Source organism: Podarcis raffonei, chromosome 8 (assembly GCF_027172205.1).
Source record: "Podarcis raffonei isolate rPodRaf1 chromosome 8, rPodRaf1.pri, whole genome shotgun sequence".
In the NCBI taxonomy this organism is placed as follows: Eukaryota; Metazoa; Chordata; class Lepidosauria; order Squamata; family Lacertidae; genus Podarcis; species Podarcis raffonei.
In genome coordinates this window covers 90,827,968-90,853,045 of record NC_070609.1, presented here as the reverse complement: position 1 = coordinate 90,853,045, position 25,078 = coordinate 90,827,968, and the positions used below count along the sequence as shown (strand labels likewise).

The window sequence follows — 25,078 nt, the reverse complement described above, 5'->3', positions numbered from 1 at the left end:
GCTGCTGTCACCATCTGCAGTGATCATGGAGCCCAAGAAAGTAAAATCTCTTACTGCCTCCATTTCTTCTCCTTCTATTTGCCAGGAGGTGATGGGACCAGTGGCCATGATCTTCGTTTTTTTGATGTTAAGCTTCAGACCATATTTTGCGCTCTCTTTCACCCTCAATAAAAGGTTCTTTAATTCCTCCTCACTTTCTGCCATCAAGGTTGTGTCATCTGCATATCTGAGGTTGTTGATATTTCTTCCAGCAATCTTAATTCCGGCTTGGGATTCATCCAGTCCAGCCTTTCGCATGATGAATTCTGCATATAAGTTAAATAAGCAGGGAGACAATATACAGCCTTGTCGTACTCCTTTCCCAATTTTGAACCAATCAGTTGTTCCATATCCAGTTCTAACTGTAGCTTCTTGTCCCAAATAGAGATTTCTCAGGAGACAGATGAGGTGATCAGGCACTCCCATTTCTTTAAGAACTTGCCATAGTTTGCTGTGGTCGACACAGTCAAAGGCTTTTGCATAGTCAATGAAGCAGAAGTACCGTATTTTTCGCTCGATAACACGCACCTGACCATAACACGCACATAGTTATTACAGGAGGAAAACAAGAAAAAAAAATTCTGAATGAAACAGTGGATGTATCATTTTTGTGCTTCATGCTGCGGCCACAGACATGTGATTTGACAGTGAGTTTGGGGTAGCCCAATGCAAAGATCCTGAGGATCCATGTGGATCCATGCTTTGTAACCACGTTTTTGCACCATTGCAGCCCCAGGCAACAGTGGGTGCGTGATTTTTTTGGTGCAGGCTGTAGCCATGGACATGCTATGTGATCTGATGGTGAATTTGGGGTGACCCAATGCAAAGATCCTGAGGATCCATGTGGATCCATGCTTTGTAACCACGTTTTTGCACCATTGCAGCCCCAGGCAACAGTGGGTGCGTGATTTTTTTTGTGCAGGCTGTAGCCATGGACATGCTATGTGATCTGATGGTGAATTTGGGGTGACCCAATGCAAAGATCCTGAGGATCCATGTGGATCCATGCTTTGTAACCACGTTTTTGCACCATTGCAGCCCCAGGCAACAGTGGGTGCGTGATTTTTTTGGTGCAGGCTGTAGCCATGGACATGCTATGTGATCTGATGGTGAATTTGGGGTGACCCAATGCAAAGATCCTGAGGATCCATGTGGATCCATGCTTTGTAACCATGTTTTTGCACCATTGCAGCCCCAGGCAACAGTGGGTGCGTGATTTTTTTGGTGCAGGCTGTAGCCATGGACATGCTATGTGATCTGATGGTGAATTTGGGGTGACCCAATGCAAAGATCCTGAGGATCCATGTGGATCCGTGCTTTGTAACCATGTTTTTGCACCACTGCAGCCCTGTTTTTGCATCAGATCATTGCTATGTTATCTGATGGTGAATTTGGGGTGACTCAATGCAAGGATCCTGAGGATCCATGTGGATCCGTGATTGGAACCACATTTTAAGTAGGGAGGGAAGGAAAAACATAGAAGCGACAAGGAGAGGGGTGTGCAGAGAAGCAGTTGGCTAAGAATGCAGGAGAGGGGTTTTACCGGAGGGAGGAAAGGAAGGCAAAAGTCCCCCCCCACACACAAGCCAACCAGCTCTCTCTCTCTCCCCCCCCCCACCTGCATGTTGCCTTCGAGTCCCAGACGCACGGAGAGGAATTAGAAGGACGCTCTGCTGCTTTCCACTCTGCTTGCCTGGAGGGGAGGGGTTTTCTCTGCTCTTTGTTCCGTTTGAGCAAACACAGTAAGGAAACAGAAGCAGGTGGGCAGTAAGACCCTGAGGCAGAGCTTCCTCCTTTCAAGGCTTCCCTTCTCCGGACGATTTGATATTTGCCTGATTTTTGCCTTCACTCGCGCTTGTCAGCTCCAGGGACCACACATTCGCTCAATAACACGCACAGACATTTCCCCTTACTTTTTAGGAGAAAAAATCTGCGTGTAATAGAGGGAAAAATACGGTAGATGTCTTTCTGGAACTCTCTAGCTTTCTCCATAATCCAGCACATGCTTGCAATTTGATCTCTGGTTCCTCTGCCTGTTCTAAATCCAGATTGCACTTCTGGGAGTTCTTGGTCCACATACTGCTTGAGCCTTCCTTGTAGAATTTTAAGCATTTAAGCATTTAAGAATTTTAAACAGATGGTACCACACTTCTAAAAGATAAAGAAGCTGGAAATAACATTACCAGCATCCCCTTAACTGTAACTTCCCTGTAGCTGCTGAGATCCTCTCACAAATTCTGCAAAAACAAATTGGAGATGAGCTTGCAGTATCTCCAAATCTGGGTGAGTTATGTACAGCTATTAACCAAATGAAAAACAACAAAGCCAGTGAACCTGATGGGATACCTGCTGAAGTATTCAAAGTGGGTGGAATTGAACTTACGAAACAACTTCACAAGCTCATCGAAAAAGTGTGACAGAACTGATTGCAGAAACTATCGAGGCACCTCTCTGTTAGCTGTAGCCGGCAAAATTATTGCAAGGATCTTAGCAAACTGTATCTTAACAATATTCAAGGTGACCCTTCCTGAATCCCAAAATGGTTTTCGGCCTTCTAGGGGGACAGTGGACATGATTTACACCGCTCGACAGCTTCAAGAAAAATGCAGAGAGCAAAACCAACCCATGTATATGGCATTTATTGACCTGACTAAGGCCTTCAACACTGTAAATCACAATGCCCTGTGGACTGTTCTTCTGAAAATTGGCTGCCCAGATAAATTTGTGAACATCATTCAGCTCCTCCATGATAAGGGAGAAATGTGCTAAGAGGAAGGCACATTTGGCAAACCCTCACTGTGATCAACTCCTTCCCGGAAACCTATGACCCCACTGTGGAAGGACGTGTGGATCCAGAATTGGCCTCCACAGTCACTTACGGACTTGTTAAAACTGTGTTCATGGAAGACAATCTTACTCGGCTACGAGGGATCGCCAAAAAAGATGATGATGATGATGATGATGATGAAGAAGAAGCGCTTTCCATATAAAGTGCTTTGTGGGACTGGAGCATCCCCAGAGACAGAGCCCCTGTGTTTCATGAGGCAGCTCCAGATTCTCAGTAGCAGGTAATGGGAAAGATCCCCTGTCTGCCAGAGAACCCAGAGAGCTCTTGTCACTAAATGCAGATCAGGGTTTAGGAGCCTTTTTCAGTTCAAGGGCCAAATTCCTTAAAAACCAGTCTGTGGTTTTTTGGGGGGTGAGGGGTTAGAATATGTCACGTGAAAGTCAATGTTATTATTCCACACTTTCCAGGGCATTTTCCTGTCACTTCCTTTATTGCAAAAAGTCTGATCTTTTGGGGGAAGTGGTTTTATTTACTTATTTGTTGCATGGGACCTCCTAACCAGCTGTGATTGCTGCTACATGACTGAAACCCACTAGAAAATAGCAACAGCCTGGAAGTGCCCTGCACCTGAAGACTATAAGTGCTATTAAATTTACATGTACTAAGGGTGCCAGAATATGAATGAGAGTATCCATTAAAATGATGTGTGCACCACAGAGAGCCGTGAGCCTGTCAATGTGCCTCTGATTATCCTCCAGCAGATGATATGCAGAGAGATATTTTCTGTGAACCACCCTGAGACCTCCAGGTATAGGGCAGTATATAAATTCAAGAAATAATAATATAATCATAATCTCTTGAGTTGGATTTGCCAGATGGAGGATAGGAAGGCTTTGCTGGTTGTCCATACACAACCCTCCTTCACTCATTCATTCAAGTTTAACAAAATTTATGTACTACTTAGTCAAAACAAATAATAATAATCAAAGCAGTTTGCATAAATGAATATAAAATATTCACAAGAAAACACCAATAATATAAACTGATTTTAAAAACAAATAGAAATATTAAAATGTTAAAATGGGAGAAAACAACTACACACTATAAATTTGCATGTCTGTCTAGGTGTGGCCTACGCCAAAAGGATTTTTTTAAAGCAGGCATCAACAAGAGTGCAGCAAAGGTGCCTACAGAGAGTTCCAAAGAACAGGTGCTGCCACACATTAAGAGATTGATTCCTTGCAAGTGCAGAGCAGACATGATATGTCAATTGTAAAGGTGCCAGTTCTGGCGGACCACGTGGTTGAGGGCGCTCCTATGGGGTAAGGTAAGCTTTGAGGAAGCCAAGGCCACCTCCCTTTTTCTAAATTGGAGCAATGCTCTGTTTCAGTTTCCACCTACCTTCTTGGTGAGAACGCAGACCTGCTCCATGGGCAGGTACTCCAAGGTAAACACAAAGCGCCAGTTGAAGTTGCCTTCTCCTGTCAGGGACCTATAATGGATATCTGTCTTCTGCTTGTCCTCCTCCAGGCCATCCATCCACCTGGAACCAGGGTAAAGGAGATGCTGGAGTTGTTCATAGGAACTCTTTTGCCCCATCCCAGATTCTAGGGCACACTTGGATACATTGGCAATAAAAAGCTGCACCATCTAGTCCCGCTGGCAGCTTTGGGAGAGATGTCCCTCTTCCTCCATGACCCTTAGGCAAGGGACAGGCGGGAGCTGAATGCAGAGCAAAAAGTCCAGGTTCCCCTGACATCTCTGCTGCTGGAGCGTATCATCCAGCCCAATCTTCCCCAACCTGAGGCCTTCTGAATCTTTTGGACTCCAACTCCCATCAGCCTCAGCAACACAAGGCCATACAGGCTGGTGATGATGGAAGTTGCATTCCAGAACATCTAGAGGACACTAGGTTGGCAAAGGCTATTTTTCACCCCTTTAAGGTGCCAGAAAACCCATCTTTTATTTCTTGCATTAGACTATTGGGGCAACCCTTTTTGAAGGCTGATGGGAGTTGCAGTTCAGCTACAAATGTGGCAGAGGAGCAAAGGTTCTCTATACTAGGAGAAGGAGAAAGTTCTGGTGCACAAGTTGATGCAGAAGCACCAGCCAAATCTTTAGCTACTAGTCTCTCCTTTGTGAACTGCTGCTTCATTTGATTGTTGTGAACCACCTTGGTTCTTTGGAGAAAAGCAACACAATTGATGAATTCATGAATGGTTTTGTTATGCAAATGGGGCTATAACAGTTTGGGAATCATGGAGCTGACACCTCAAAGGAAATATGGCTAGGGCTGGTAGATAGCTCTCCATCTGCAAATAAGACCAGTTGTTGGTCACTTGCCACCACAGGATTTGGGCTGCCATAAACCTTCTGCCTCTGTTCTCTCGTACCCTTTCACATAGATGTCACTCATCCTGTCTCCAAAAATGTTGGTGTCTTCCAGATCCACATCTTTGGTGTTCCAGATGATGCAGCGAAGTTCGTGCCTACAGAGGAGACGAACAGGAGAGTCTTGGTGCTACTGGGAGGGTGCTTTAAGGGATTCCTCTTCCTGCTATATACAACAGGAAGGCTAACAAGGGCAGGCTAACAAGGACTTTTACTGGAAAACTTTCTGTGCAACCCCGCTCTAGTCCAGTGTGGAGATGCCAGTGGGGTTTGGAGCTGGAACCTTCTGAATGCAAAGCAAATGCTCTGGCACTGGGTTGTAGCCCTTCCCTAAGAGCAGGGGCGCCACCAGTAGATGCCTTTGTGAGCCAGCTTCCCCCTTGTGTCATGCTCTGGGATTAGAAACAATGACAAGTATGCAACAGCGGACACGGGGTGGTCAGATCCAGCATCCACGTCCACCTGCACCCTGACCCTCTCATTCAACCATCCTGAAAATGTGCTACGCGGGTGCAAATAGTTCTGGGTCTTTAAAAGGGTTGGGGTGGCTGTGTTTGGTGCACCTACTTCTTGGGCTTCCTTGGGGTGATGTCAAAAGGAGGTCCTGGCTCACCAATGTTTTCTGGGAAGATGTCAACCCACATCTGCACTTTCCCCTGGATATGAAGAGAGGTACATTCTTAAAGTTTTTCAGTTGGCACTTCAGTGATGTACATAAAGTATAGTCACAAAACAGACAGTGAACATAACGAGATAAAAAAACATCCACCACATCCTCCTCCCTATGCCGGAAACCAGGCAAGTAATTGTATTCTCATGTATACTTACTGTTGCCTATTTCATTCATTTTCTCTGCTGTTCTTGCAGGGACCTTACAGAGCATATTGCCAGGCTAATGTCACCATTTTAACTGGCCAGAAGAGACTGAGATGTCCAAGGAAAAAGTTAGGAGCAGAAACATAACAATGGCATCCGGATTTGTGCTGATGCTGGTGACAAGGTGTTTTGTAAACCTGATATGTTGGCCTATGTGATAAGCTGCCACCAAACAGCCTGCAATGCAGCTGGTTTCTTTTTCCCCTTCAAGATTGCTACATCACATCTTATTTCTTCAGCAATTGCTAATTTCCAGACTTTCTTAAGCCACAATTCTAGTTCAGTGCCCTGCGAGGTCCTCCGGGTTTGGGCTATACGGCACAAGATTTATAAAGGAGTCAGACCTGCAGGCAAGAAGGCTGGTCTTTCTTTCCAATTCCAGTGTGTGCCACCCTGCTTCAAAAGGCAGGTTCCATTTCATCTACCAGCACCTATTTAGGATATTACAGTACTTCAGCTTGTCTGAAATGTCTCCTGGGGGTCAGTGCCAAACTTATCCTTGCCTCCTGCAGCCAGATGGGGAGGAAATGGGTCTGGGGCAGGAGTATTTAGGGTAACACCTACTACACTGAAACCAGCTTCAACTCCCACCCAAAGAACCCTGGGAATTGTAGTTCTGTTGGATGACGGATTTCTCACAAAACTATAATTTAGTGTTCTTTGGAGTAATCCATGACATATACTGGGTTCAACCAGATGCAGATTTTCTTGGGCACCATTAAAATTGCTGGTTGTGAGGCAAAATGGCCTGGGACCATCTTGGCTGAAGGATCAAGTTCTCCTGCACAAACCAACCCAAGTCTTGAGATCTTCTTGAAAGGTCCCCATCTCAGTCCTGCCTAAGGCATCTAGACAGCATCTAAACATACTGTTTAAGGCATGTTTGGCAAGGATGCAATGAGAGGCCTTTCTGACTCACTGGCTGGGCCTTACCTCTGGGATTCTCTCCTTAGGGTCTCTGCAGAAGACCTATTTATCAGGCATTCATCCTGATCCTCCTGCACAAAGCTTATGTGGAAATTAGATTCTACCTGGCCTTTATTTGAACATCTGATTTGGTCATGGGATGCTTATATGCCTTCCTGTTAATCACTTGTTCATTCCACACTTTTCAGTGCATTTCCCCATCACATTCCCAGCACAGAAAGCCAGGTCACATCCACACCATAAATTACCCCAAAGAATCCCAGGAACTGTAGTTGAACACCTCAAAGAGCTCCCACTCCCAACACTCTTAGCACACCACCAGTGGCGTAGCGTGTGCAGGGGGGGCCGGCCGCACCGGGCGCAACATCTGGGGGTTAGGGTTAGGGGGTGCAAATCCACGGGTTAGGGGGCGCAAATTACTTGCCTTGCCTCGGGTGCTGACAACCCACGCTACGCCACTGCACACCACAGCTCTCAATATACTTCGGTAGAAGCCATGCACTTTAAATATGTGATATGGATTCCTCTTTAGTTTCTTTCTTAAAGTGGATTTCTCATACAAGGGCAACAAAACTCTTGAATATACTTTAATTACAGAAACCTAAATTTTGTGGCATGCACAGGAATCCCCCCCTCAAAACACTGACTGCCTGGAGGCTTCCTCGGAGGTTGGCTTAGATTCCTCTCTGATGTCCTCCTACTATTGGGCAAAAGTGTAGAAATGCTTTTGGTTTGTCAAGCTGCCTTGGCTTTTTAAATGCATGGCTTATTTTAATATCCTTTAACAGGGCATTTCTTGTTGGTTTCACCAGTTCTTATTTTATTATCACACACTTTAAAAAATGGTTTTACAGCATTTTTAAAAATCATAACCATCATCAGTTGGTAAGCCACTTTGAATGCTTTGCATAGAAAGGTTGGATATATATTGCAATTATAATAAATGAACAGTAAATCGGACCTGCAGAAAAATCTTGCTGACAGATGTGCTTCTGTTCAGATTTCTAGCCAGCCACCCCTTTTACAGGATACTATTCTTTTCTGTCCCTCCATCAACTCCCAGCATTCTGGGGTTTAGCCAACCAACTTCTACTCAGTGAGACCCACTGAAATTAATGAACATAATGAACATGCCTATTAATTTCAATGGGTCTACGCTGAGCACTACCGGCATTGGACACAGTCTTTGCCCGCTGAGCATGCTCAGTCCTTACTGTGTTGTTTTGGAGATTCCTTGCCCCTGATCCTTGGGATTAAGTACTCTTCTGAGTGGATGGTACTGTTTGGGCTACGTAAGTGTCAGCACTTGGAGAATGAGTTTGCTGTAGTTTTATGTAGGATAAATGAACATGTCAGCCAAGTGTGTAGCTGCTCTAAGCTTCCCACCTGTGAAGGGGAGCCAGACTACAGGGGCAAATAGTGAAGCTTCTCTCTTCCAGCAACCACCAAATGTGTAGGCTCAGCAGCAGCTAACCTGGCACCCTTCAGCAGTTGTCAGGGATGGTGGGAGCTGCAGTTCACAGCAACTGGCTACTCCTGGTGCAGTGGGGAAATGGAGGCAGGAAATTTACCTGCTGGATCCCAGGATTGGTAGCGCTGTAGATGCCACGAGTCTCCACGTGTTCAGGCACCAGCCCACAGGTGTGGAGGAGATGGAGAGCCATGCGCTCTTTTGGAGGCCCCAGGAAGCCATGTGAAGGTAGTTTAGTCTCTGAAAGGAGAGTGCCAAGTACAACAGAATCAGCACTTATTCAGCCAAATGTATCACAGGAGAGTGAGACTTCCATGCAGGGCAAAGGGGGCCACAATTACAAATAAAATTCTGCTCCAATGCACGCTGTGTTCTACAATTTATACACATTGTGCAACATGAGCACATTTGCAGAGTGCTTCTTCTGGGGGAGCATTTTTCCTTGCATTATGCTCTTCCCATAAACCTTTGTGGGGATTTATTGGATGATGATGATTATTATTATTATTATTATTATTATTATTATTATTATTATTACCATCATTATTATCTTTGTTTGTTTGTTTATTGTGATTTTATGTTGTAACCACTCTGAGGCCTGTGGGTATATGGCAGTATACAAATGTTAATAATAATAATAATAATTTGCTGCTTGGTGAATGTCAGACAAACCATGGTTAAGGACAGGTGCTGGGTTCACACATAATACCAAGCTATAAATAAAACAAACCATGGGCTGAAAGCCACCAAATATCCATGGCTTCAGATCATGCTTTGTTGGCAATAAACAATCCATTTTGTGAAGTCATTGGGCAGGGTGCACACATAATGCTAAGGCATAGCTTAACGAACTATAGTTTAATTAATCTTCCTTTAGCATTAAATATGTGCCGAACCATTGCTCTCACACCCAGAGAGGACAGGTGAGCAGGAAGCAACAATGAGGAGGAGGAGGAACAGCAAGCCAGAGCTTCAAAGGATTGGCAGTGGGCTCCCTTTTAGCAGGTGCTTAGTGATACCAATGGCTGGTGCTGACCTCCGGCTCAGCCTTCAGAGCAGCTCAAGCCTCCTTCTCTCTTGCTCCATGGGAATATTTTATAGTACTTACCAAAGTCAGACAGCTGATAAATCTTGCTTTGGAAAGTGGCTCTGCTGCCATCTTCACTTATATCCGGCTGAGGTATGTTCTTGGTCCGAGCATAATTCTCCAAGAGCTGGCTTGGAAGAAGCTGGTCTCGCCACTGGGTGGGGCCACATCTGTGTGGGAAAGGAGCGATCAGGAGGTCAAGCGGAATCTGCAGGGGGCGCTACCTGAGGGATGTAGTTTCTCCTAGACTGCAGAAAATCTTTATTTCATGAAGTGGTTTAATGCCCTAAAAAAATGCTAAAGGGCAATGATTTTTCTGCTCTGTTGGGTAGAAAGATTAGCTAATTGTTCATTTTCATTTCACCTACTTCATTCCTATCTCTGGAAAAGTAAATAGAGACTTTAAAGAGAAGGAACTTGTTAAGCTAATATTAATATTGCTGGCTAAAACGGTAAGATGAACACATAGTGGAAATATTTCTGGTGCTCCAGGGCAGTTATATTGTGGATCACAGAGAGAAGACAAACGTGACCTAAAAACCGAGTGTTTTGTTGATGAAACATTGATATGTAGCTTATGAAATGACGACTGGCAGTTCATTAGTTAAGGCTGGTGCTCCTGCCCTGCCAGGGGACGTGGCAATGACACTGCTGTTGGGGAAGGCATCTCTGTGGGGCTGCCCCCTTGAACTGGCTGCTCCCAGCTCTTGCAGCAAAACCATGGGCTCTGACAATGAGCCCATCTGAAGCAGCTGCCTGTATGAGTCCAAAAGGCACCTGCTTAACACCTATGCTCATTGCTACTTACACGCAGTAGGACTGTGGAAGGCCACAGTTGGCTCCATAGCGGGACAGGATCCGGTCCTCCAGGTCAATGGTGGTGTCTCCAATTACATCATCAGGGGAAAACATGTCAAAGTCATAGAATGAGATCTTCAATTCCTTTTCTGTTGGGATGTTGCACATAATCTCAAACATCCTGTGGCGGTCGAGGAAAAGAGTAGAGGAATAAATAAATATGTATGTATGCCACTACTGCGTCCCGCGTTTTCTTAGCTCAAAAATGGAAAATGATTGAGGTCCCAACTAAAGAAGAATGGAAAGCATAAGCTGATGGAATATGTGCAGCTTGCGGACCTAACATAGAATAAGAGAACAAGAAGAACATACATTTAGAGAAGATTCGAAAATATTTATTGAATATATGGGGGGAAATTGTGTACACTTGAAAACGTTGGCAGCATTAAGATAAATTCAACAGTGTAAATAAGTTTTGATGGGTGTAATAATGGAATACTGAATGGTTTATAGTTTACGTAAAATATGTGGTGCTGTGGGTTAAACCACAGAGCCTAGAACTTGCCGATCAGAAGGTTGGTGGTTCGAATCCCCACGACGGGGTGAGCTCCCATTGCTTGGTCCCTGCTCCTGCCAACCTAGCAGTCTGAAAGCACTTCAAAGTGCAAGTAGATAAATAGGTATCGCTCTGGCGGGAAGGTAAATGGCGTTTCCGCATGCTGCTCTGGTTTGCCAGAAGCAACTTAGTCATGCTGGCCACATGACCCAGAAGCTGTGCGCCGGCTCCCACAGCCAGTAAAGCGAGATGAGCACCACAACCCCAGAGTCGGTCATGACTGGACCTAATGGTCAGGGGTCCCTTTACCTTTAAAATATGTAGGGATTTATGGTATGCAAAATGAATCATAAAAGAAGAAGAGAAGTCATTGATATTTTAAGGATGTTTAAATGTGTATTTAAAATTGTAAAACAGAAAATTTAATAAAAATTATATATAAAAAACGGAAAAGAGGAGAGGAAATAATCCCTTTCCCTTCTGACACCTGAACGCTTGTTGTGCTCTGTACATTCCAAGGATAAGTCATGGTAGGGATGCACCTTGTCTTAACAACCCTCTCCTATCGCAGTAGCTTCCTGCCCTGCCCTGTACCAGAGGTGGGGACAGCATCCGCAGGATGTGCACAAAGAGATTAGCCTTAGCAGGCAGAGTCTCTGAGGGAGAAGTGGGCCAGACCTACCTCCCAAAGACGGGCTCCAGAGTGTTGGGAACATACTCCTCCCTCTCGCCAACCTTTTTCTTCCCGACCTTGATTTTGATGTAGGGGTCACACTGTAAGGGGACACAGTTCAGTGCAGAATGTTAGGAGACCAGACCCTCAAACGGGGCCCAGCCACACCTGCTGTAGAGGAAGCCTCCTATCATATAACACAGGGAAGCTCAGAGCAGGAAGCGAGAACCGCAGGCAGGCAAAAGAACAAGCTCTTGTGATTACCAGACCATTGCTGTCCTTTGGCTCTAGGTTAAAGGCTCGGATGATGTAAATCCGGACCAGACATGACTCGCAGACGTTGTCGGGAAGTTCCTGGAATTGGCGTGGAGGGGGTGGGACATTGGGATCTTCTGGTAAAGGATAGATCCGGAAAAGTCCCTGCCAGAGAAAGCACTGTTTCATTTAGTTACCAACTCCACTGCCCCCACCCCAGAAGTAGCAGCTGGCAAGGCCACATTGTTCTCCTGGCTGCCCAGTGCTCTGTGTCAATGCTCATTGCTCTGTGCTGCTGTGCCTGTTCCATGCTGAGCGCCCTACTCTTGGCAAGGGGTGCAAGGTGTTGGGAAGCTGGGAGAGCAATGCAGCCCCACCTACACTGCCCCCCCCCAGCCGCTACTGCCTGGAAAGGCTTCAAGAATACAGCTTGTTGTTGCTTGAAGCTGCCATAATCTCTCCCCTGCTGATTTCCTGCTTCTCATGCAGATGCCAAGAGACCAAGAAGCCTTGCACAAAGAAAACTGGACTCTAGTCCATGAAAGTGTACGCCACGACAATTTGTTGGTCTTTAAGGCGCCAAAGATGCTGTGCTGCTTTTGCTGCAACACTGGCTAGTCAGGCTACTCCTGGGGATGAAACCCACATGCAAAACTTGGCAACTCTGCTTCTGAAGACTATATGTTGTTTAATATACACCTGAAGCAGAGTGGGAAGTCAGTCTCCTGAAAACAGGGTGGAATTTCTGTGGATTTTTATAGATGGCTAGAAAGCAGGGCCACTTGGGGCAGGCCCTCACCTTGAACTGACCCCCCACTCTGGGGTCGTCATCTTTCACCAGCCCTCGGTGCAGCTGAAAGGTCTGGCAGAAATCCTGTAGGCCATGGAATTCAGGCACTTCTTCCAGTTCACAGCTATACATCTGGGAGAAGGAGACACAGACATTGGCTTAGCACCTTGGCTGGGCTCCCTGCAGCGTGTGCACCTGCTCAGTGCTTCAGCCATCTTTCCTCAGGCATTGAGTTAAATTCATTTTCTTACATTTAAGAACATCAGAATGTAAGAGCCTTCTGGGTCAGGCCCAGCAGCCTGTTCTCACAGTGGCCAGCCAGAAGCCTGTGGGAAACCCGCCAGCACAAGAGCATCCCACACGAGGTCCAGCAACTGGCATTCAGAAGCAACTGGGATTCTGTCTCTTGACTGTAGAGGCAGAACACAGCCATCATCGCTAGTAGCCATTGATAGCCCCCTCCGCCATCTTTTAAATCCATCCAGATTGGTGGCCATCGCTGCCTCTTGTGGGAGTGAACTTCATAGTTTAACTATGCAATGTGTGAAGAAATACATTCATTTGTCTGCCCTGAATCTTTCAACTTTCAGCTTCCTTCAACATCCCTGAGTTCTCGCATTATGAGAGAGGGGGAAATACCTTTCTCTAGCCACTTTCTCCCCAGCACCCACAATTTTATATACCTCTATCATGTATCTTCTTACTTGCCTTTTTTTTAAACTAAAAAGACCCAGATGGGTATTTTGTTGCCCTTTTCTAAATATTTTCCAACTCAAAAATATCCATTTTGAGTTGAGGCATCCAGAACTGTACATTGTACTCCAAGTGTGGTTGCATCATAGATTTGCATCATGATATTGGCAGTTTTCTTTTCAATTCCTTCCCTAATGATCCCTATGTGCATCATTCACTCTTGTTTACACAGAATGGCAGCGTTTGCCATTTTGCTGCCCATTCATTCAGTTTGGAGAGATCCTTTTGGAGTTCTTCACAATCCTTTTTGCTTTAATAACCCTAAAAACAACAAATAGATGCCTGCATTATCTCTACAAACATGAGTTTGGGGACAGATGTTAGTTGAGGAAACCTGCCGTTCTGCCTTGCATTCTGCTTGGGCTGCTACCCCTCCCCCCACAGCACAGGCACCTTCAAACTATCAAAGCCCTTCTCCAGGTAATGTCCACTCTTTGACAGATCTCCCATAGTCACGTAGTACTTGCTCCACCAGTCCACCTCCTCTTCCTCTTCTTCCATCTCCTATATGGGGAGAAGGAAATTCAGTTCACCTCCACATCACATGCTCTCAGAGCAAAACAACATTCGCTCGGATCCAAACTTGACTTGTGGGATCTGATCTGTAGAATATGTTCAGATTATAGGAGGCAGCACAATAGCCCAAACATTTTGCGATGCTCCCTCAGCTACTGTTTCTATACAAGTTTTTTACTAAAATTGGAAGAAGTCAGAGGGGTGGGGCTTGTGGGTTTTATGACGGATCCTTCTACGCCCCCCCATCTGAATAGTCACCAGTCTTTGTTTTGATGACTGAAGCACCACATCACAATTTACCCCCCTCCCTAATCAACAAGAAATCAAGCAGGGGAGTGGCTTGGGAGCCTCCAGATCTGTACGGATCCAGCACCCACAATCAAGATGACCCTTAGCTTTGATGGATTCATGACTTACCTTCTCTTCTTTCCTAAAGGGCCTTTTCCAGAACCAGGCCTTGTAGGCTTTGCCCAGCTCCTGCAAGAAGCAGCAGAATAACTCTCACAAGCCCAACAGCCATCCGACTTTGTTCCTCCTTCCAGGGAACCCCATAGTTTCTCTCTTCCCTGGGAGGCTGGGCTCTTTTGGCTACTACTACTTACATGGCAGCATCTGTGCCATAGGCTGTGGCCTGAAAAGTGGCTAAACCGATGGAAGTGAAATGCAAAACCAAAAGACAGAAGCCTTAAAAAGAGAGAAAAAGGGAAAGGAAGGCAAGGAAGAAGAAAAACAGGAAGTTTGGCAATAGCTTAACCTGCTTGGATGAAGGACCTAGAAAGAATTTGCTCCATTCCACCTGCTATGGTGGCTGAATGAGAACTGAGCAGGAAGGTGTAGGATCTACACTTTGGGGCATGCACACGACACAAATGTGTAGGCTACTCCGCAGAGCTCCTGAGCCAGCACAATCCTTTGCAGCCCACCACTCCCTGTCCCCAAACACCTGCTGCCTGAGGTGGGTGTCTCACTCTGTCTAATGGTAGGTCCAGCCCTGAATGAAGAAGACCTGAGCTTTCCTGGGTGAGGCTTTCCCTTCTGCTACCAAGCCATTGTAGAGGCATGTGCGGTGTGCTTTTGGGGGATCACTCATAGTTGATGCAAGGTTATGCTGAGCCCAAGAAGCCCAGCCAGCACCCCATGTGAACATGCTTGCAAAATTCATGCAACCAAGAATACTTTCAGAATCTCAGAGATACCAAAATACATTGATATAGAACATGGGAAGTTAGGGCTCACTCACATACCTTCCACCCCACACTTTCTAGGCACAAGTTTGTGCTTTAATAAATTGCTGTGTCCAAGCACTTTTTTTGGCCCACTGCTTTCCACTGGAAAACCTGCTCTTTAACACTAATTGGAACAAACAACAATTTGGATGGTTGTTTGCTCCAATTCAGCAGTAAAGAGCATGTTTCCGAGGAGAAAGCACTGGGGAAACAAACAAACACATACCTGTGCCCAGAAACATGGCTCAAAAGGAAATATCAATTAGCCCTTGGAAACCCACCATTGTAGGAGGAGACCAGGGCTCATTCTTTCCATCGGCCTGTGGAGAGCCTGATAAATGTAGAGCTTCTTCAAGGAAGGAACGAAGGAAGGAAGGAAGGAAGGAAGGAAGGAAGGAAGGAAGGAAGGAACCGAACCAAATAGTGGCAAGACAATGAGATGCAGCAACACTTACCTTCTTTCTCTTTGTCTTGGCAATGGCTGTTTGGGGAAGGGAAAAATTGAGAAGACGTGGAATTAATAATAGCAAACTTTGAAAGGTTTGACAGTGGAAACAAGCAGAAACAAAATCCGCCACCTTGCTTGCAAATGCTTTTAGGAGGTGGAGAGCCATTAGTTTAGTATAGCTTGCTCGTTCTTTGGAAAGCTCAGAGAGGCTTGCATGAGGCTCCCTGGTTCTCTCAGGCAGGGATCAATGTTGCTGAACTGAAACTCCCATCATCCTTGGCCATTGTCCATGCTTGCCGTGGCTGATGGGAGATGTAGTTCAGCAACCATCTGGAGGGCTACAGGTTCCTCACACCTGTGTTACAGCAACAACCAGTGTTCCCAGACCATGCAGCTGGTATGCAAGGTCAGGTAACCCACAACACAGATGTGGAAGCAACCCATAAGGCACTTCAGACCCACCCTTCCCAGGAGTGACTTGGGCAGTGGCTCAGCAGGAGCAGCCTCCTGGAAGTGGCATGGCTGGCGCTTACTGGGAAGTACAAGGTGGCAGTGAGGTCAGGGTTGTGCAGGTACACTGGCAGAGCCAATTCAGTCCTTTGGCACAAACCAAACCTTGCTAAGCGCCAGTGGCACTGCTGCTATGGGCTATTGCTGTGGCTCTGCTCCACTGGGCAAGGCACTCCTGTTCCCCGGAGCTGACAAAGACATACATGAGGCTATCCTCTTTCTGTCCTTGCAGTGGCCTTGAGAGTGTGTGGCTGGCATGGAGACCTATATTTCCTGTGCTGTAACCAAAAGCAACTGGTGGAAGGAGGAGAAGTTTGCAGGGAGAAAGTGACAGGTGGGAAAGGGTTAAGCACACCCTGCGGCTCCTCTGCAGCCTCTCCCCCCAATTGCCACTTTGCAGCTGTTTGGAGGCAACTGGGGTGTCCAGCGCCATGTTTGCAGCCAGGAATATAGCTCTGTTCAGCCCTAAGAATAAACTCTTGCGATGGAACTAGCAGCACTTAGTTTGTTTTCGGTTGTTAGTTTGTTAATGTGGCTAATATTGTAGATTAAGAGTGCTGTAGTGCTTTGTGAATCTTATAACGTGACCTGTGTGGTGGCTGTGCTGTTTAGCTTATTTTTTTTAGTTGTTTCGTTAATAGTGTTTTCTAGAAGGTGCTTGTTTTACTGATTATTTGTTAATTATTCTATACAGTGGTACCTCAGGTTAAGTACTTAATTCGTTCTGGAGGTCCATACTTAACCTGAAACTGTTCTTAACCTGAAGCACCACTTTAGCTAATGGGGCCTCCCGCTGCCACCACACCATTTCTGTTCTCATCCTGAAGCAAAGTTCTTAACCTGAAGCACTATTTCTGGGTTAGCGGAGTCTGTAACCTGATGCGTATGTAACCCGAGGTACCACTGTAATTGTGGTGTTCTATCATGTTATTGTCATTGATTGTTTGTGAGCCACTTTGTGACTCATGTGAGTGAAAAGCAGCATAGAAAATGAAATGAACTCACTCCTGTAAGGTCGAGCCTACCTCTGACAGGGAGATTATGGGCCTTCCTTTCTTCCCAGGGGTCACAGTAGTACTGGCTCATGGATCTCACAGTCGCTTGGCCCACCACAGGCTTAAATCCAAACTCTCTGTGGTCTATCACCTTCAGTTCGATAGGAAGCGCATAATCTTCATCCACAGGCAGGTACTAAGAGAGATCAGGAGGGGCTGCATGAGCTTCTTCCAGGAGAGGAACGCCTGGGGATCCATTTGAGGGATGATGAAACAAAGACAGCTGTGCACATACTGTCATGCTGTCCAAGGGAGGAGATGACACCTCTAAGGTTTCAGTATAGCTAGTAACTAAAAAGATGCCTGGCCTAAAGCTGCTTGCTTAGATAAGCATTTGTGGCTCTTGACGACACACGCTACCAGTTTGGCTAGAGGCAGGGCTGGCCCAAGACATTTTGCCACCTGAGGCAAACCAGAGAATGGCATCCCCTCTCCTCCCACGAGGGAAGAAAGGGTGAGAGAAGATCTACATCTGGAACAAGGGTGGGAGGAGACCAGCAGTGCCTCCTGTTCACTAAGATCGCCATAGGGGACAGCTGAATATTCCTGCATTGCAGGGGGCTTGGCTAGATGATCCCATGGGTCCCTTCCAACTCTACAATTCTATAAGATTCTAAGAAGCTACTGTGGAGGTGGCATGGGAGGCCTGCTGAGGAGGCAGCAGATCCAGCCCCCAAGGAGCACGCTGCAAGAGAAAGTGTAGCTAGTAAAGGAGACATGAGGCAAAAGGACATGAGCAAATTCTAAAATGGTGGAGATGATGGACTTCCGGGTTGGCGCCTCCAGGCAATGGCGGAGTTCCTCCAATCGGGAGGAATTTGCTCCGTGGAAATCAGGGTCTGACCGCCACGGCGAAGGCGGAGACCCACTGAAATCACAGGCGGGAGAAGCTTGTGAACCTGGGATTCGGCTGGCACCTTTTGCGCCTCCCCTACTTGTGGGGAAACCCTGATTTGGGGATCCGGAGCGAAGTGGGGTGAGCGGCGCGGTGCTTCGAATTGACTGCTTCTTTCACGGAGTGAAGCCGCATCGCTGTTGCCGGAGAGCGCTGACTTTTTCCTGTGGACAATTTGACTTTAAACAACTACCCGTGAGTAGAATGGAAAATTGGATCTTTAAATTTATTAATTTGGCATCGAAACGGGAAGGTTTTAAACAGGAAGTCCGCCTTCCTCTTTTGTAAATAGATTGAAGCAAAGACGTTGCAAGTTAAAGCCTTGGAAAGTCTTTTGTAAATGATTAAATCTCCATCGGTTAAAACTATTAAACCCCCCTTGGAAGCAGGAGAAGAGGGGGGAAATTTTGGACCTAGCGAGCCTGCAGGAGAGAGTGAAAAATCAAATTACCACTGCTCTGAACCTGGAAATGGGCTGCCAGTAAGATTGACATCTTGGGAGAGTTCATTGACTGTGAACAGAAAGTATGTTGACAGATGGCTAAATAAGAGAATTATATTGTTTCCATGGTCCCCTTCTGCGTTTAAAAAGGAGGAAAAGTGAAAATTGAAACTAACTTTATAATTTAAATTGTGTTTGAAAGGATTGATACAAGTGGAGACTGTTTCCCTCTAGAGGGAGCTTTTGAAACTGTTACAAGAGTGGAGCTGGGGGTTTTCCAGCTGCAAGATAAGAACTGTGAGAATCAGAGATTGACCTTGGATTTTAAGAATGTTGACAGAAGGAGCCTTAGTGACTGTATTATGTAAGATAAGCTATTCATTGGAACAGCTCCACAAGAAGACGGATGTTATGACTACTAAACTTGAGAACTTGGGACAAAAAGTGATTAATTTGGGACAAAAAGTGATCATCAATACAGAAATTGTTCAGGACTTGACACAGGAACCTACTTTGACAGGACAAACTGGGGAGAAAACAAAGGAGAAAGTTGTTGTTGTCGAACCTAAAGTAATACAAGTGGGAGCCCCAGCCTTACAGAGGCAAATCGAGGACTATAAGTGGAGGCCTTTTATGAATTAATATAGAAAAAGTCAGAATTTGAAGATTGGAGCCCTGCTTAGACTGGAGAAGGAAGGTTGGATAGACTCCTTCATGCAGGGATTTGCTGACCTTTGGGTCCTGAATCTGGGTCAGGAGGTGATTGGAGTTGTGGGGGCCTTTGGATCTGGAGGAGCTTTGAAACATGATTTGAGAGATTGTATGGACCTTGGTTCTAGCTGTGGAGAGTTGGCTGGTCTGTTGAGAGGGAATGGGGGCATGGTTGGGTCGGGGCCCCCCCGAGACCTGCTCTTCAGCATCTTCAGCATCAAAGAATATGAAGAAAAACTGCAGAAGGGACTTGGAAAAGATTTAAGAGCCTCGGACAGAAGATCTCCAGGTTGATGAACTATATGGAATAGACGGAAATGACTGGCAGAATCCGAGACCAGGGAGAAGAGATGGTGGAGAAAGATTGGGAAAGTTTAAAGTTTATATATAGAAATATTGTAAAATTAATGAGTGTTAGAAAATTGTTGGAATGAAACTTTATGGCTTTAGTAGAAATGTTATAAGGAGTTAAGTATAAATAAGTACTTTAGTATTAATGGAAATTAAGGTTAAAAATATGTTAAGATATTCATAATGATAAAAATAGAGAAAGATGGAAAGGAATTGCTGAAACAAGTAACAGAAGTGGAATACAAAAAGGGAGGTGTGAGGAGGTCGATGAAATAAGGGAATGAAAGATAGAGTAATGAAATGGTATGGTATATGTTTTTAAATTGTTGTTTTGTTTTGTTTTGTTTTGTTTAGTATGTTAAGGTTGTGTTTTGTATTGTATTGTATTGTTTCTTTTTTTCTTTTTTCTTCTTTGTTCTATTTTGCCTTTTTCTCTCGCCTTTTTTCTTCTTTTTTCTTTTCTTGTAAGTCTTAAAAGTAATAAAGATTATTTAAAAATAAAATAAAATGGTGGAGATGATGATGATGATGATGATGATTGGAGGAGAGGTTAGTTTCATCTCAAGTCTTAAGATTTGCCCTTGGAAACTGTCTCTGCCATATGCTAGGGGCCCACTCACCACTTTCATGAGATAGATATTGATTGGAAAATTGGAGTGCTCTTGCAGATTCCTGATGACTGGCGTCTGAAGCGTTTCTCCTCCACACTCTATGATGAGACTCGGATTGCTGATGGCCAGCAGATTGTAGGTCTTCATGTCCCGCAGGCCCCAAGCCAGGATCTGTGGGAAGATCGTGATAAATATTTATAAAAGCAACAGCTCAGCAGAAAGTGGGGCCACAGGGCCTGAGGCTCTGCTTTCTGGATTGGTTGCAGGGTTGGACCAATCCATCCATTTTACTTCCCCTGAACTTTTGAAGAATTAAATGATAATTGTGGAGTTTACACCCCCCCCCCACGTGCAATCTTTTTAATTCATGATGTTTTATAATGCTTTATTCTCTCCCCGCCCCCATGCATGCTGTAAGCCAGTGTTCCCCAACCTTGGGCCTCCAGCTGTTTTTGGACTACAATTCCCATCATCCTTGACCACTGGTCTTGCTAGCGAGGGATGATGGGAGTTGTAGTCCAAAAACAGCTGGAGGCCCAAGGTTGGGGAACACTGCTGTAAGCCACCCAGAGTGGCTGGGGAAACCCAGCCAGATGGGCAGGGTAATAATAATAATAATAATAATAATAATAATAATAATATCATCTTGTGGCTTTACACTCACCTCAATGGCCATCAGCCTTAAGATGGGCCGGATTCCTTTAGGGATTATGTATGTCCCATCCTTCCATGCAGGCGGTGGAAGCTTTCCTAAGGATCCATCCTGGGGAGAGCAGATGAAGAGCTCTGCTGAACAGAGGTCTACTTTTCTTTTTTTAGCCAGTGATGAATGACATTTGCTGGGGGATAACTATTGGCTTTAAGAGCACCTGAGAGCAAATCTGGAGAGCAGAAATCTAGAGAGTAGGATGTAGTAGACAAATTTCTTTTGCCCTGCTTAGACGTGCTGGAGCTTTGAAACGCTTGGTTGCAGAAGGCTTTTGAAATGATGCTGGGGCAGCAGGTTGCTCCTTCGAACCTCCCAGATGTTTTGAATTACAACTCCCATCATCCCCAGGGAAGGTGGCTGTGAGGAGTAGAACTGATGGGAGCTGTAGTCCAAAATATCTGGAGGGCACCAGGGATTGTGAAGGCTGCTCAAAGAAAATGCATGACTCTTTTATTCAGTCTTTTAAAGGAGTTGTAGCTTAATTTGGGTTTATTCCGGTGTACTTAAATGTCAGGAGTGAGCCAGCAGTAAATCACACCGTTGAAGCTGGAGTGAACTTTCTGTTAGCAAGAACAGAGTCTGCACAGATTTGGAGGAATGCCAGGCCCAATGAGCACAGCAGCTCATGTCTGGTAGGTCTTGCCTCCTGGATCAGTTGCCAAGCCTGAAAGTCTCTGCCTCACCACAGCCATCTAAGTTCCCTCCACTCCAGGACTTTTCTCAAGCAATTGGAGACTGTGTCTGCATGAAGTCAACCTCTCCTCCACCCTTTTCATGCTTCTTGTGTTCCTGGGAGACCACAGGAGAGGGGAGCTTGTTGGAGCAGGAAGGGGACGGACGGACTCCTGTCACTTTGCACCAGCCTGACTCATCTCTGCCTCTTGGCCTCCCTCATCCCACTTTCCTGCTTCAGCTTATGACTCTGATTCTGGACTCTGCCACAGACTCTCCCAGATCACTAAGCCCTGTTACCTCTCCAGCTTCTGACACCACTTTCCAGGCTTCTCCCACTTCTCCCAGTGACCACTCACTGTTGTCCCACCACCAATGCCCAGACTCTGTGCCTTCTTCCCTTGAGAGTTCTCCTGCTAGTTCCACCATTCCTCTGCATCACACCAGTCCATGATACAGTGGTACCTCAGGTTACATACGCTTCAGGTTACATACGCTTCAGGTTACAGACTCCGCTAACCCAGAAATAGTGCTTCAGGTTAAGAACTTTGCTTCAGGATGAGAACAGAAATCATGCTCCGGCAGCACGGCAGCAGCAGGAGGCCCCATTAGCTAAAGTGGTGCTTCAGGTTAAGAACAGTTTCAGGTTAAGAATGGAGCTCCGGAACGAATTAAGTACTTAATCTGAGGTACCACTGTACTAACGCACGTGGCATAAGGCATAATTTAATTTGTTACCTTCTTGTCCAACAGAAGCTCAAAAGCAGCCAGGAGCTGACCGGAATCCTCCTGTTCTTTGATGATTGTATACTTCTGGAGGCGGGGTAGTCTTCGTGAGCTGAGATCCAGGTGCACACTTGGGATGCACAAGCTCCTTCCCATGAAATAATGGGAGTGGCCCTGAAAGAGACACAGAACATGGGGTGAAGGTTTTCCAGGCTAGGTGTGTAAGAGGAGTGGTTAAAAGCCAATAGTAGATTTGGCTGCCTGTATGTGGGCAATAGTGTAGGGTCAGAAAGCAAACAGACAGGAAATGTTGGACATGCTGAAGACTGTACTTGGTGTTATAATCTAGTTGTTCCCTTATGTGGAGATTACAGTCTGAAGCAGCTGGAGGGCACCAGGATGGGGAAGGCCAAGTTTAAAAGAGACTAGGGGTGGGCGAAGCCATCAATTTCAGTTTCTCTCTTTTCTGATCTTACATTCAGTTCTCCCCATTTCCACATTAGTTTGTGATTGTTTTATTTTCAAAAAAGTTCTCATGAAAATTCATATGCGTCTCAGTGCAAATTTCTCCTAGCTGTATACATTTTTGCCTAACACTTACATTTCTGCAAAGCAGTGTTTCCTAATATAATGCATTTTTCTATGTTATTTTCACATATATTTTAAAGAACACTTTACTCAAACATATGCATTTTTGTACATGTTACATGGAGGGAGAACTACATTGCAAAATTCAAAGAAGTGTGAATTCTGAAGGGGGGGGTGTTTCTGTTTGTGTGTTGTTGAGAAGTGCGAATTAGGTAGATTTGCCTTTAAATCTGAACCAAATCAAATTTCTTCTCCATCCTTACCAGAGAGCAATCTCCATTTTGAACTGAACCTATGGATATTTGTAACATTTAAGGATTATTGCTTGCCTGATTTTCAGCAGTATAGCTCTTGAATTCTCGCAAGTATTTTGATATGAGTAAACATTGTCTTTTTCTTGTTTACGCAGTAGTCTGAGAGTGATTTCTTTGTTAAGAGGGAAACATAAAACAGGCAAAAGGTAATCCAAGTCTATCAAAAGCACCCTTGGAAATCACAATTATTCTAGAAGGTTACACTGACCTGTGGTCCCCAGCAGGTGGACCAAGAATAAATTTGGCTCCTGGGCTGAAAAAAAGTCACCCCAAACTAAAGAAAGTGTTCGTTGACATATGTTGCATGGAATTCGCTGCCATGAGATGTGGTGTTTTGCCACATTTGCAATTTGACTAATTTATGGAGAAGGGGGTCTTATCAGGGACCATTACAAATGATAGCCAAATGGAACCTCCAGGTTCAGAGGTAGTCTACCTCTTAATATCAGATACTGGGGATAAATGAAAGAGGAGGGCTGTTGCCTTCCTGTCCTGCTTGTGGACTTCCTGGAGATGGATTAACTGGGAAATAGGATGCCTGAATAGGTGGGTCTTTGGTTTGATACAGCAGGGCTCTTAAATTGTTACTCAAGATAAAAGGCTGGAGGGAAAGCACCCGGGAATGCCTTCTGGACTGTCCACGGTGCTGTTATCACAGGTTAATAATGCCAGAAAAGAGATGTCTGAATTTCAGTTGCCCTTTTGCTTGCCACTTTTTTCTGTTGACTTCATGGGCCTGTGAAGAGAGCCCCATGCCTATCTCAGGGTTAGGTCATTGGCTTTGCATGCAGAAGGTCCCAGGTTCAATCCATGGCATCTCCAGGTAGGGCTGGGAAAGACTGAGTTGGAAATCCGCTGCCAGTCAGCATACAGATAATATCATGCCAGACAGGCCAATGGTCTGGCTCAGCGTAGGGAAACTTCCTATGCACATACACTTGCGTCAAAGTCAAAGACCTCCAAGGCCACCACAGGTGGCTCTTGCTCAGTTGCTCGAGGGTCTCCATAGATCAAGATGTTTTCAAAGATAAGGGTCTGGTCCCAGCAGGGGTGCAGCGTGCCAGAGATGGTCTGGGTATGTTGGCTCATGTGAAGGAAGGAAACGTGGGCCAAAGGATCTAGCAGAGAGGAAATAACAGGAGATGGAGGAATTACTGATACAGAGTCAAATATCACCTACATGTTTTCCAAGATAACACTACGCTATAAGCTTAAAATGGATGAATAGCCATTCACCCCATTTCTTGGGAATTCTGGGAACTCTAGTTTTAAGGTGGGTGAGTCTAGGGATCTCCAACAGAGAATTCTCAACATTTGCACTCCCAACCCACCATTGGATTGGCCCAGCTGTACTGTGCTGTAAGCATCAACTCTTTCCCCCAGGCCACTTTCCTGCTCTAAATCCCCCCCTGCAAAAGCAGCTGTTAAAGCAAATGGGGAGGGAGAGGAGAGAGGAATGATCTACAGATAGCTGTACTTTTTCCTAAGTGGAGCTAAAAGCAACATTGGGAGGGTGTGTGGGGGATGTTAGATGGGGAAATGGCTTTTAAAAAAACAGCACTGTTCCCCTGATCCAGTCTGAGCATGATTTGAGGATAAGAAGACAAAGATGAAGAGGATGAAGGACTTCCGGGTTAGCGCCATCGACTAATGGCGGATTCCCTCTGAGCTCCGGAGGGAATCGGCTCCGCAGGATCGGGTCTTGCCGCTGCGGCGACGCGGGGACCCTTAAAAATCACAGGCGCTGAAGCCTGTGAGCATGGTGACTCGGCGGGCACCATTTGCGCCCCCCCGAGCTGCGAAGGAGCCTTTTTTAAGGCTTCGGAACGGAGACGGGGTGAGCGGCGCGGTGCTGAGAGTCGACTGCTTCTCCTGTGGAGTGAAGCTGCACTGCCATTGT

The 25,078-nt window shown here is 45.6% G+C and overlaps 1 protein-coding gene across 1 annotated transcript in view; it reads right to left on the bottom strand.

Moving 5' to 3' along the window:
- Nucleotides 1–25,078, bottom strand: part of FER1L5 (fer-1 like family member 5) — a 90,135-nt gene that overhangs the window by 9,578 nt on the left and 55,479 nt on the right. Inside the window, exons 32-48 of the mRNA XM_053401966.1 lie at nt 24,115–24,296; nt 22,289–22,450; nt 20,834–20,932; nt 20,179–20,340; nt 17,130–17,295; nt 15,602–15,627; nt 14,338–14,397; nt 13,798–13,908; nt 12,661–12,783; nt 11,871–12,026; nt 11,616–11,707; nt 10,388–10,558; nt 9,601–9,749; nt 8,593–8,732; nt 5,786–5,874; nt 5,221–5,316; nt 4,229–4,370 (exon numbers count right to left, since the gene is read on the bottom strand). Coding sequence (XP_053257941.1) covers nt 4,229–4,370; nt 5,221–5,316; nt 5,786–5,874; nt 8,593–8,732; nt 9,601–9,749; nt 10,388–10,558; nt 11,616–11,707; nt 11,871–12,026; nt 12,661–12,783; nt 13,798–13,908; nt 14,338–14,397; nt 15,602–15,627; nt 17,130–17,295; nt 20,179–20,340; nt 20,834–20,932; nt 22,289–22,450; nt 24,115–24,296 — 2,126 coding nt within the window. The remainder of the gene's footprint in view (nt 1–4,228; nt 4,371–5,220; nt 5,317–5,785; nt 5,875–8,592; nt 8,733–9,600; nt 9,750–10,387; nt 10,559–11,615; nt 11,708–11,870; nt 12,027–12,660; nt 12,784–13,797; nt 13,909–14,337; nt 14,398–15,601; nt 15,628–17,129; nt 17,296–20,178; nt 20,341–20,833; nt 20,933–22,288; nt 22,451–24,114; nt 24,297–25,078) is intronic.